This window comes from Anopheles cruzii, chromosome 3 (genome assembly GCF_943734635.1).
Source record: "Anopheles cruzii chromosome 3, idAnoCruzAS_RS32_06, whole genome shotgun sequence".
Lineage (NCBI taxonomy): Eukaryota > Metazoa > Arthropoda > Insecta > Diptera > Culicidae > Anopheles > Anopheles cruzii.
The window spans coordinates 36,475,986-36,488,918 of record NC_069145.1 but is presented as its reverse complement, the minus strand read 5'-3'; the positions used below and the strand labels follow the sequence as shown (position 1 = coordinate 36,488,918).

The following is a 12,933-nucleotide window of genomic DNA, read 5'->3' as shown; positions in this document are numbered from 1 at the left end:
GGGATAATGCCGCGAGCTGCTTTAAAAATGTTACAGCGAGTAGGCAGATCTTCGACAGTTCTCTGTTCTCCTTTTAAACATTGTATAAATGTTTGTTAGACATACTAAAATCGTTACCGTTACAACGGTATTCATAAGAAAATGCTAGTTATAAGATATTGTGATAACTGTGGAATGGATGGTCCCATGGATCATTCCTTTTGTACGTATTATTTCCGCATATTTTTTAATGACTCGCATTAAATGTTAATGGACTAGAAAACGTCCAAATTTTCCAACGGCAGAAAGCCCTTGTTCGATAGGACCCAACAGGATGGTGTGGCCCACCACGAAAGTGATTGCTGGGTCTTGAACTTCAAGCGCACATTCTGCCATTCTATTTCTATTTTTTCGTTGCTTTTATTCAATAATCATTGCCGGCTGCACCCTAACGTTAAATGAAGCTTAAGATAGTGGTGACCGTGTTTCCGTTCGAATTTCGTTAGAGTTTTTAATTTTCTTTGTTTCGATTTCATCCCCACTACTAAAAGCGGTCGGTTGCGCAATCGTCAGCGGTGTCCTTATCAGCAGCTGGGTGCTTTCAGAAAATCTCCGGCCCGTGCCATGTTTATGGGCTTTCTTGCCAAAGTACGAACTTTACCTATTTGGAAGTCCAACATGAGCTTGACCGTGCCGTCTGGGTTTTTTTTTCGCCTACCAGAAATGAAATGGGAAATTTATGTTGTCCTCCGTCTCCGTGATTTTGTCTGCCGGGTTTGGAGTTTTTAAAGTTTCGCTTTTTTTTGTTTTGTCCTCATTTGGGGTCCTCAAAGATGCTGGGAAATTTATGTGACGCCTCTCATTCAACTCATTGCCAGGAAAAAACAACATGGATAGTAAGCCCATAATTTGTGTTGTCAGTTGCTAAGTCCTCTTTAACCTTGTATCGCGTCAGATTTTTTTTCGGGCAAGTGGAAAGTCGATTAGGTTGTTATTATTTATCTCGAGCTTTTTAAGCATTCGGGGAACGAAGCTAATTTTAAGCAGAAGTGAGGTTTCATTTTGTTTCCCGTTTCAATTAAATTTGGACTGTCGGTCCAAAGCTGAGGAATAGTTGTAGCTTTGGTTCGCTTATGGTCTTCTTCCTCGAAACAGGATAACCTTTTGATTGTGGTCATCGTCGGCGGCACGCTTCGAGATGCAATTGACTGGCATAACACCAGTGGGACTGTGCCGGGTCCTCGCCACAAAACTAAGGCACAATCGGGAGTAGCACTTGGCTCGGCGTTCACCTGGAATTGCCGGTGCTAGAGCCGCCTCCGAAGCATCGGCAAGCATCCTCTGCGTTGCAATCCACCCTGCCAGGTAATTGAATCTCAGTTAACTCAATTTCGTTTGACATAAAAGCTGCCCTGTTCTTCTCCTTTGGCAGCACCAGCAATCATCTCAACGATAGGTTTGCTACCGCAACGGCAAGCCTTCCGTGACGAAGCCGCCGCACTTCTCTGATGGAGGCGCTTAGTGGCTTGTGAGCTTTTCCTTCAAGACGGTGCACGATGAATGTCCTACTCCGCTACCCGCTTGCACATCAATGCTGTTGCAGTTTCCTTTCACAGGGAGATCCCTGTTTGTTTGTCATCCCCTTTTCGGTTCCCCTTCACGGTTCCGGCATGTGCTACATCCGCCATTGAATTTTCCAGCACCAATAAAGTATCTCCCTGTCGTTCATGGTGCTGCGCGGTTTCGCCTGATGATGAAGTATAAATTAAGCATTGTGTACTCACTCATCAAAGTGTGGTGGTTAAATGAAACATTGAAATGCTGTGCTAAATACTTTGATGCACTGCAAGGGTATCCGGGTGTTGCTTGACATCTTGTGCCCGCACCACTTTAATTGTACGCTTTTGATCCGACCGTCAAGAGAGAAAATGGTGTGCAGACTGCAGTTGCTAAGACAGGTGGGATAGTTAGCCTGCACACGGCATACAACACGTTGAATAATGTCTTCATCAAGCGGTTAACAAAACGCTTTGATTTGTGGAAGAGAGCTGTCGCCATAATTCATTGACCGCTTTAACGACATTGCTTGGAGTGATCGTTTGTGAAACGCCTTTTTCAGCTCAGCGACACGAGACGAGACGACAAGTAACCTCTTCTGAATGCCCATTTTGATGAGTATCAAACACAAAGTGTCACTTTATGATGGCCATCAGGCCTAAAACGCCTTCCCGTTTCCAGGTTCAGCTAGGCTTGACAGCTAGTAAATTTTTAATAGCTTCGCTATTTACGAAGCTCCGTAAAAAGTGAACCGAAAACTAGACTATGGACCTCGTGAAATTTTCTTCCCACCTCGGACGCTTTGAGTCTGGCGTCTGTTTTATGATGGCGGCCCTTGAAGCTGCTAAGGAATGCGACCTTTTGCAAAGGAACTTGATGGTGCTGCAGTGAGATGATTATGGTTGAATGTTAATGTCTCGCTCTGTGTTTGCTCTTTTCGTAAACGTTCCTCTGTCTTTCTCGTCTTTTTATCCTCTCTTGTGAATGTTTTATTTTGTCGGAAAAACCGACAGTAGTTGAATTTTATGTTTGACGGAGATTTCTCCAACCACTGCAATCTTAGCCTGCAAATCAACGAAAGCGTAAATCATTTTCCGCTCCGTTCGTACCAGGTAGCGACCGATTACACCATACGATAAGGATATAGGAAACGAAATGCTTTTGCGTGCCGTCCGGCGCATATTTTATGAGGGTTAAAATGATCAAATGGAGCCCGAAATGGTGGTTGGGAAACGGGAAATAAAAGCAAAAACGCAAAAGTAATGAAAGCACCACAACATATGCTGAATGAAGCGTGCGCATCGTTGCGCGAAAACAAAAACTATCTACAGACCTTTTCTGCGATCGCATGGTACCGATAGCTCCGCAACTTCGGTAGATGCTAACTCAAGGTCTGTAACGATACCGGCACGGTGGCCGAGGAATGGTGGCTCTTTTCATGTTACGTTAACTCACAATTTTGCAAAAAAAGATTCAAACATGTCGGCAGCCTAGCCGTCGTTGAAGAAAAAAATCAATAACAGAATAAAGAACAGTGCCTGATGCATAAAATGCTAAAGAAGTACCCAATGGAAATGTGTAAAATTTGATGTTTGTTTCGTTAGTAAATTTTGTGTTGTGTTGTTTTATAAAAGTTAATATATTGTGCACCCAACTCGCTCGACTGTAATATCCCGTTGGGAAAAGTGTTACACTATTCGATCAATTAAAGCCAAATGGCTCCATTTGTCATTTTCCTTCAAAGTGGTAGAATTTTTATGTGCTTGGTACGTTCAACAATGTTGCAACAATGTATGTATCATTTATCCTAGCTATGCCTTCGGCTCCACAATAGCAATCATCTGAAAGGCTTTGACGTCGGTGGCACAATGTTCAGTGTGATTGTTTATGGTTGACTTGGGGATAAAACTATAAATGACAGTGCAGAAGTTTTCCAACATTTCCGTGCCGGAAGATTAGTCTTTATATCGTGGCAGTTGTTGTTGTTGAGTTGCGAATGAATAGTATGTCTCGCTCTTTTCTTTGTCTAGATCTACAAAACATTTTCTTTGCCTAATATTCTTTTTGTGTTTTATTAAATAAGATTTTGTTCAAATAATTTCTAAAGCAATAATCTCCATTTTGACATCTTATTAACAAACATGTTTCGTGTTATATGGAAAAACAAAACAAAACTGAATGAAATATTATTTTCGTGAGAATTTTTTGGTTTTTCACTTCGTTAGCCGTCGATTATCTGATTTTTATTTTTTTCTGAACCCGATGACCTGCTAATTATTGTATAGCATCAACCTGTTCCTTAGGCACGACCCATGCGCTTTCTAACAATCACCGATCAGTAACAGGATAGGAATGCCCAGCCGTACACCTAACAACAGCAAAGTGTAATAGCCAAGATGGAAGTTTTATTATGATTGATTATCGTGTTCCGAGTTTCCTATCGGGTCACCCCGTGAGGTGTTTCCGGCTCCATGTTATGTTGCCTATCGTGGGCAGCCACCAAAGGGCATATCCGCTGCTCCGCAGCAGTACGTCACGCAGCTTTGACCTGTTTGACGACGGAAAACTAATGCAATAAAACTATAATGAGGTTATGGAAGAGACATGTTTTTTCATTGAAATGAAATGAACAGAATCCATTCCAAGTCTTACCTTGACCACGGTCGAAGTTTAGTGCACTCAGTATATAGACAGGCAGGGTTGATATGCAGCAGATGAATCACCAGTAGTTACTGCAAACGGGCCCGAGCATGCCAGGAAGAAGCGATCGTTTTGACTACTTTCTTAGTTTTGTAAATCAACTGTTGTTGACTATACGTTAAGAATCTCAAGCCATTAAGAAACCTTAAGCAATTTAAGTAAATGTAAATTTAACGAACGTGTTTCTGCTTTCCGAAAGTTATTTATTTGAACTTCATTACATCATATCGAATAACGAAGTGTCAATAGATGTTTCGTGATGGAAGAGTTTCCCCGTCTTCAAATACGGAGATGAGTTATAGAAAAAGTTGATGGTTCTTTGCAGACACAGATGCTTCCATCTGGTTGAGAGTTCATTTATCGATAATTTAGCCGTGAACGATTCCGAGAACTATCGTGCTTCGCGACAAACTTCGCGAGTACAATGAAACCCTTTAATTACACGGCCACAAAGTGGAGTATGGCGGCTAATAAATTTATAATTTCATTTCCTGAAATTGAACACCACCTCACAGTGATCCTATCTGCCAGTAAATGAATTATGTGCTTTAGGTATCACAGCTGCTGGGTTTTTCACAGGCAGACTTACCCACGAGCCACGTTTTGCCCTAAAAACAAGTACAAAATGTTACAAAACGTTCCCAACGATGATCAAGTAAACCTGCTGAGGAGCACCAAACAGGAGAATGACTGAGTTGGGAGGAACAAATACAGGCCATTGGAAAAGCCACATACAACCGCAGTGTCGGTGAAAGTTGGCTGTAGGTTCAGCATTTTGCACTCCATCATTACTTTTTATTCGTTTTTCATTATTTCGCTAATTAAAAAGACATTTTATAGCAGCATAAGCCAATCCTCTTTGTACAAATGTATAAAACATTCTTCAAAAGTACCTGGCGCGAAATTTCAGATTTTTGCGATTGGTCTACACTTGATTGGTAATGCAAAGAACATATATTTCGGCAACAGTATTGGTGGAATGCAATGAAAAAGTCATAAACGCAAGCAACAAGTGTTGATGAACAACTGTTTACCAAAGTTCGCTGAGGACAAAGAAGTTTTTTATGATGGTTGTTGTTCGCTGCTTAAAACAAACTTACATCATTGTTCTATTGTCCGCTGATGTTGAAACATAACTTGGTTGTGGTTTCTGCTATATGCAACATCGGCCAAACATAACTCTGAGTGGCATTTGGTATGTTTGTGAACCTTTTTTTTATACTTGTAGGTTTACGCAACTTGTTTACAGTAAAGTGATGTTTCAATGTAATTTTACCGTGGCTACAATCACAAGCTTTTCAACAGAGTTCTTGCTAACGGTGCCCTGCTAAGATCCCTTCAATGTGGTCAGCCGTGGATTGTTGCCATTGTTTGCCCCGAAGTTTTTGCTGTTTGTTTAATGAAAGAGTAATTAAAACTTTTACTTTTTCTGTGATTTAACCTACCTTCCCGATTGGTGTTGAGAAATAAACCTTAATGTCAAAGCAAAATATGCACCCAATGTAAATGATAAATACGGCAGACGGTAGACAGTCGTCGTTTCAGTTAATTTCCGAGAAATGAAGGTAACTGAAAAATGGGGCAGGTTTTTCTTTTCCGAAAATGTAATAACTCATTCATTTTTACGTTTTAATATGTACAGTGTGCGTAATCATAACCGGACCTATTAAAATATTAAATAACTTCGCTAGTTTTCAATCGATTTTTACAAATGAACTAGATTTATTTAAGGTATTGAATGCCGCTTATTGACAATTTGCTCAAAGTACAATATCAATCAAATGACCGACGGCGAAAAAATTGTAGAGTTTTTTGACATTTCAATAGGTCCTGTCATGATTACGCACCCTGTATATTTAGTTCGAGATATTTTTCCCAGACAACCAAATAATACCGTTCCAAGTTTGTCTAACGTCTTAAAAGATTTGATACTCATTAAGAATATTGGGTGGAAAATCTTCTACCAACCTTTATATTTCACGTGTGGCAATTACCTGACAAGCAATCAAAGACCGCATGGATTAGTTTCAGTCCATATTGTGTCCATGTTTTCAAATAATGACCACATGATCTTCTATCCTTCTAAACTGAAGCAATATTTTGTCTGCGAGAGCTATCGGTTGCCACCGGCAACCAGGCGGTTCCATCAAAAGCATAATGCTTACGCGCGCAATATTTTTTGTTATTTATGGAACTTGTACACAAGTTCAACGAGTTGCATGAAAGCTGTGAGCTTTCGAAAAATCTGAGCTTTTGGTGCTGCAAAATGATTTATGACTGGCGTGTGACGGACACCGTGATGGAGCGAAATCGTGATTTCGATTATTTTTGATTTTCTTGTTGTGAGTTAGAAAATAACATAAAAAAGTCGAATGTCGATGTCGAAGAGCATGGTCAAGATACACATGATCAGTTTTGGCTGCTAACATTGTCCGATGCTAGTTACAAAATACCATTCATACAAAATACCATTCAACAAATGATCTTTTTCGTAGAAGCGTAATCTAAAGATGCTATTGCTTAGAGTGGGGAAAACATTGTAACAACCCTGTTGATGATTGAATGGAGGCATACGTTTCAGTTATTAAACGATGAACAATCTGTTCTGCTTGAATAAGGGGCGTGTTAAATGATTAGTATTTCTATAACAGGTCTTTATTATTTTAAAGATGTTTCGATCCATTGCATACATTCTCGTATTTGTGCTTTGCTAGTATGATCCCATCAGATCAATGTCAGAGTTGATACTTGTGCAAGCAGCTGAACCAACTACCGAAGCAACTTCCCAGCTAAAGAAACATCCCACTACTTGCTGAATGTGTTTGGTGGATGGGATGTCTTTTAAATTTATTTTAATTTAACATCTGACCGCGAGATCTACGACTTGATGAAGGTCAGGTTGTGCTTGTTCTTGAAAAATTTCCGCAAAGTCAGCCGCCAGAACGCAACCCGAAAGTCGACGTTGTAGAATGCGTAGATGAACGGGTTGATGGCGCTATTAATCCATCCGAGCCACGTCAGGAACTCCATCAGGTCGTCGCTCTTCGACGCGTCCGGCAAGAAGGGCATCAGCAGGTAGTAGACAAAGAACGGCAGCCAGCAGGCGATAAAGCCCCCGACGACCATGCTGAGCGTCTGGGCGGTCTTGGTTTCGCGCTTCAGCGATGAGATGCGAATCGGTATCCGCTTCCCGTGCAGCCGCACCTTGGTGGTGTTGGTCACGTTCGAGGCGCACGACTCCGAGAGCGATATCTGGCTCGCGCTGAACTGCACCGTGTTGATGGGCCGCAGCTCGAAGGTGGCACCGGAGAATCGGGACATTCCGCTCGCATTGCTGCCATTACGGGTCGTGGTCTGCGTGCGTGACAGCGCGTTCGGAGTGTTGCGTGCGGAACTGAGGAACTCGTACAGTGTCTGGTGGGAGTTGTTGTTGCTACTGCCGCAGTTCGTGTAGTGTGCGGTGGTCAGCTGTCGGCCTCCGTAGGCACCGCCGGCCACGATCTGTCGCGGGCTGCTGTCGACATCCGAGGTGCAGTTGTCCACTTCGATGTCGCAGCCCTTCTCCGTGGCCTGTGGGCAATGCGAAGAAAAGGCAAAGGTAGGTTAGCGTGAGAACCAACCATCGGCGCAGCTCCAATAGCAAGCGAAACTCCTTAAAATGCCTCCCAAAATCATGGTTCATGCTTTCCACAAACACACCCTAGCCGGCCGGCAATCCTAAACTAATATTGAATGAAGATGGCAAGTGTCAGATAATGAGCGTTGTTAATAGCTGCCCTCAAGGGTCATCACTGTCTATCAGTGAACCACCTACACCAACAGAACGCTTAATTTGGATGGACACCAGCTAGCTAGGTAGGCTCACCGTTTACTGACACCACCGTGCCCAAAAGGCCCACAAAGGATGACACTAATTTGAACTGTGATGCTTGGTTTTAATGTTTAGAATGTTCAAAAAAAGAATTATATACCGGATTCACTTACAGAGACCGCTGTTTGCGGTCGGCCACTGTGCCCTTCAAATTAGCGGGTATATTAACAATTAGAATCGTGCCTGCGCCACTTTCCGTGAAAAGCGTCTTCTGTGAAACCCACCAAACTCTTTCGCAGTTTCTAAGGGGGTTTGATTGGCCGCGCTGAGCTTTAACCGTAAGAGTGCCGTGACATCAGTAATTATGCATAATTTTGATCACGCAATTAATTAGAGATGATTTGGAATGCTCTACGTGTGATCTGCGTGGTCGTTTTTCTTTGCTGGTGTCACTTTGCTTTCCAGCAACCAAAGCAGACTGGTTCTCGTAACGTTCATCCACAGAAAGCTTCTGTGAACGTAAGCCGGTCCTTAGGACACCGGGTTACGGGGGGATTGAAGGTTACATTTTCGAATTAAATCCATTGCAGAATTCGGAGAAACGACGATCCAACCTTGATCCAACCAGATGTCTTATCAAAGACAAACACAACTCATCGGCGGCCAGCTATAGCACAATGATATCGGGAGCACAGACCTATCGCGGGTGACTTGTAACGGTTGAATAAATGAATCAATTATTTATTACTGCACGCAAATTAGCATAGCAAAACTGACTAATCGATGGCCACCTACCTCGGTTTTGGTGATTCGATTTTGGCGCGATGTAAGCACGCAGCATATCTTGGAGTAGACGTACAGCATGACGGTCATCGGGATGAAGAAGGAGCCCATGGCGGAGAACACCACGTAACCCTTGTTTTGGTTGTAATGGCACTCGTAGCTTTGCAGTGTCCTTCGGTCCTGGTCGTACCTGTAGCGTGAGGGCATTCGAATGAATTACAACACCAAACACCGGACATCAAAGTTGGGCATATGATGTTAATAAATTATGAATCTCTCTCCTAAACCGTGCTGCTGATTACCACGGCGGAAGGGATCACTTGTGGCACACACACATCGATATCGTTACCGGAACCAAGCCGTAAAACCGGCCGGCTGGCCCGCAGGGATAATTGATTTTGTTCAGATTAAATTTTCAAAGTGAATATTTATCTCCCGCCCATTTCGGCCGTCCTCGCGGGGGCTGTCGGGATTCCGGTTTATGAGCGAGCTCGCCCGAATGACTTTGGAACTTTTGAGCAAACATTCAAAATTTTTGCGGAATTTGTTTCCGCGCGTCCGGCGCTGGCGCTGTCAATAAACGCGGGCATCACGTTTGGCGGAACGCAAACATTGAACCAAGAAAAAAAAACGAAAAAGGCTGTTGGACCTCGGTGGCAATGTGGGCCGCCCAGCGACACCGAACCGAACTTATGTGATGGTGTAATGGTAAAGTTTCAAGTTCTGGTTGCGGCACCGAACTCAACGGAGCCCAATATTGTGCGTAATTCGGTTTTTAACGGTTCACGGGAACCCATTTCGGTGTCCGTCAAACTCTGGCGTGAGACAACGGACTGCGCACAAGGATGGTTCCCGGGAACCCGGGTGACACGATCCTTCGGGAGCCAAACAGGGGGTCGACAACTTACCGTCGGTTGTCTCCGGATGCTTGCTGGCTCGAAACGGACATCTTATTACATTTTTCTGCGCCACGCCATGTCGGCCCACGGTTACCGCGGGTCGTGTGAGTAACGGGCGAAACCGAATCGAACCCGACCACAGTGCCTTACCACGAAGGGGCCCGTGCCCGGACGTGGGGCTATGATGGATTTCTGGGAAGGCACGTTCTTTGATTTCATAGCGATGGTTGCTAATTCTGTTAAAAGGGTGTTCCGCTTCCAGCTCGCAACGGTTGGCTGGAACGGACCCACGGGAAATTCCTGTGTGGTTGTAATTGCCGGCAGCAAGGACTCGTGTCGCTGGTCACAAAAAAGGGGGCCCGGTTCGATTTGACGGAGGTAATCGATTTATGACCCGGATCGAACCGGGGGTTTGAAATCGAAATTGTACTCTCAGGCAAACGGATCCAACCGTAAGTCTAGACGCGTCCAGTGGCTTGGGGTCAACCCAAACAAACCATAGTTGTGTTGAGACCATTAAGTATTAAGTATAATTTTTATTTTCACCATCTGCTTACGACCAGACTTCCGAGACCATTCCGAGACGGCCTTACGACCATTTGTGCCGCTTAGGACAGTTTCGAGCACCAGGACGACGTCGTCAGCTGCGCCATTTTGTGACCACGTGCCCACCAACGCGTAACGACCACTAGCGAAGCCCGTGCAGCTACTGCCCCGTTAACGGCATCGCGCCCGGAATCCCACCTAGACAAGCTAATGCGACTGAAATAAAAATAAACGACACGACAGACGGCGATCGTGTGGTGACATCAGCCGGCACCGGAGCGAACGAAGCGACCCGTGAGCCTGTGAGCCTAATTGTCATCGACCATCATCGCTTGCCGGAAATACCTACCAGCCGAGAATCGGTGGGCAAGTGATGGCCAGCGCGACGAGCCAGACGATAAAGATCATCACGAGCGCTAGGCGCTTCGAGCGCCGCCGCTTGGAGTAGGTCAGTGGCTGTGTGACCGCCAGGTACCTGCGAAGACAAAGAAGCAAATCTTGAAATCGGTCCTTCGGGTGGTCTCACAAGCCCCGCAACCCATACCTGTCGACGCTGATGGCGCAGAGGCTAAGTATCGAGGCTGTGCAGAGCAGCACATCGAGCGATATCCAAATGTCGCACAGTATCCACCCGAGCTGCCAGGACTCTGCGGATGGTTGAGAGAGAAGCATCAGAGGGGCACGGGTTGGCATGTGTGGAAAAGGGGGAAAGGCGGCTGCCGAGTGAAAGTGTTTTGGAGGTTTACACGGCGAACCAACCAATAAATTCGACGTGTTTATTCGTTGGATTGTTTTTAATTCCGCAACTCCGCGACTCAGGCTCAGGACGGTAGGGCTACGCGAGGGTTGAGCCAATTTGCGCAACGGCATAGAATTTCCCACTAATTTTGTTTGCCCTCCGAGTAATGAACTTTCGAGAATGGCGAGGGGTTCGAACGGCCCCCCATTTCGTTGCCGGAGTCGCCGGATAGCAAATATGGCCCGATGCGATGGACCGCGGATGAGCTTCCCACGGCGCCCGGCGAAAGATTGAGGGCATGTTTGCTCCTCGTAGGACGTGGAAACAACGATGTACAAATAGATACACATATTCGGATTGGTCTCTTCAGGGAAGGCGAAGTTCTTGGTTCCCATTAAAGAACCGCCCGTCAGACGTAACGTCCGTTTTTCCACTTCGCACACACAATGTTGGTTGCATTTGGAAGTAATTGAATGTTTCCCGCGAACCGAACCGAAGGCTGCGCAATCGGCATAAGTGCGCGGTGTCTTAGATGGACCACGCACGGCTGTGAAATAAGGGATCGCAGGATTTTATGTAAGATGGCAGGCGTACGACATTCTTACCCCCGTTGCCATCGATCAAGATTTCGGAAAATCGTGGCCCCCGGGGACCGAAAACCGAGTTGACAGCATCGCTGGAAATCGCTAGAAACGCGTGTCCGTGCCCAGGAAGTAATCCGATACACTTCAAGCATGTCGAAAATAGACCGAACGATCATGTGTGTGTGTCGCTTTTCTTTTGGGGCACCATTTTTGGTAGGTATTTTCGCAGAAAAAGAAAACATCGTGTCGTTCTCAACAACAACAAGCTCGAAAGTAATGGATCGCAGTAAAGCAAAAACCACCGTTGTTACGTGAGAAACGGTTCCGGTACCGAAATTGCTCAGCGAGCGGAAAATCTACCGATTCGGAAGTTTATGCCGTCCATGCATAAACAAAATGGCCAAAAATTTAGTGGAGGCACCGCGAAATATCTCGCAGTGTCGCGAGAATGTGTGTACAGGGAAGGAAAAGGATCCGGCGCGCAGCACGGGGCGTACCCGGTGGGACGTACCGACGACGAACACGATAACGGCCGGCGGCATCACGAAGATTCCGACGAGCCAGTCGGCCACGGCCAGACTCATCACGAAGCAGTTGGTGACGGTCCGGAGCCGACGCGTAGTCAGCACGGACAGTATCACCAGCGTGTTGCCGACGACGGTGATGACGATCAGCAGACAGAACAGGGCCACCAGAATCAGCTTCTTCCACGACAGGCAGGCGCGGGCACAGCCGGGCACCGATGCCGCGAGGGCCGGACGCTCGTCCAGACGCTGGAGGCCATCGCTGAACTGTACGCTGACGTACTGCTCCTGGTAACTGGTGGCCAGCGATGCCGTACAGTTGATCACTATCGACGCAGCAGTCGTGGCCGCAGCTCCGCCATTGATGGCCATATTTTTTTTGCCAACGGCTTTCCTGCGGATCGGTCTCGCTTCGGTGGGTAACGGAGCTTCACACACACACTTGCTTAAATTATATCCCTATCGTACTTTGTGCCTTTTTTACGTCTGTCCGTTCTCGGTATCCACATTCGCTTGAACTAGCGGACGTCGCTGGCCTTAACCGCATCCCCCTAGCTGGATGCAAGTGGCGACACCTACCACCCCTTGCCTAACGTACGGAGCCGCGCGCTGGGGTTGTGTGTGTGAGAGGTATTTCGTTTCAGTTTGATTAAACAAATTCTAAGCCGTAAACCGAAACGAACGGCCATCGGTCATGGGGTCGGGAACGTGACCGGGACGTGCTGTAATCTCACGGCTCAGCGGTTCGCGGGTCCGGGACCGGCCTGGTGATCGGGGAAAAACTGTCGCCCGTCGGATAATGAGGAAGTGT

General features: G+C 45.8%; 1 protein-coding gene across 1 annotated transcript; it reads right to left on the bottom strand.

Moving 5' to 3' along the window:
- Positions 1-7,113: 7,113 nt before the first annotated feature.
- Positions 7,114-12,494, bottom strand: LOC128270326 (probable G-protein coupled receptor No18). Its single transcript, XM_053007725.1, has 5 exons — positions 12,110-12,494; positions 10,820-10,922; positions 10,625-10,750; positions 8,843-9,020; positions 7,114-7,806 (listed from the first exon to the last, which is right to left on the bottom strand). The coding sequence occupies exons 1-5, from the start codon at positions 12,492-12,494 to the stop codon at positions 7,114-7,116; spliced, it is 1,485 nt and encodes a 494-aa protein (XP_052863685.1).
- Positions 12,495-12,933: the final 439 nt, after the last annotated feature.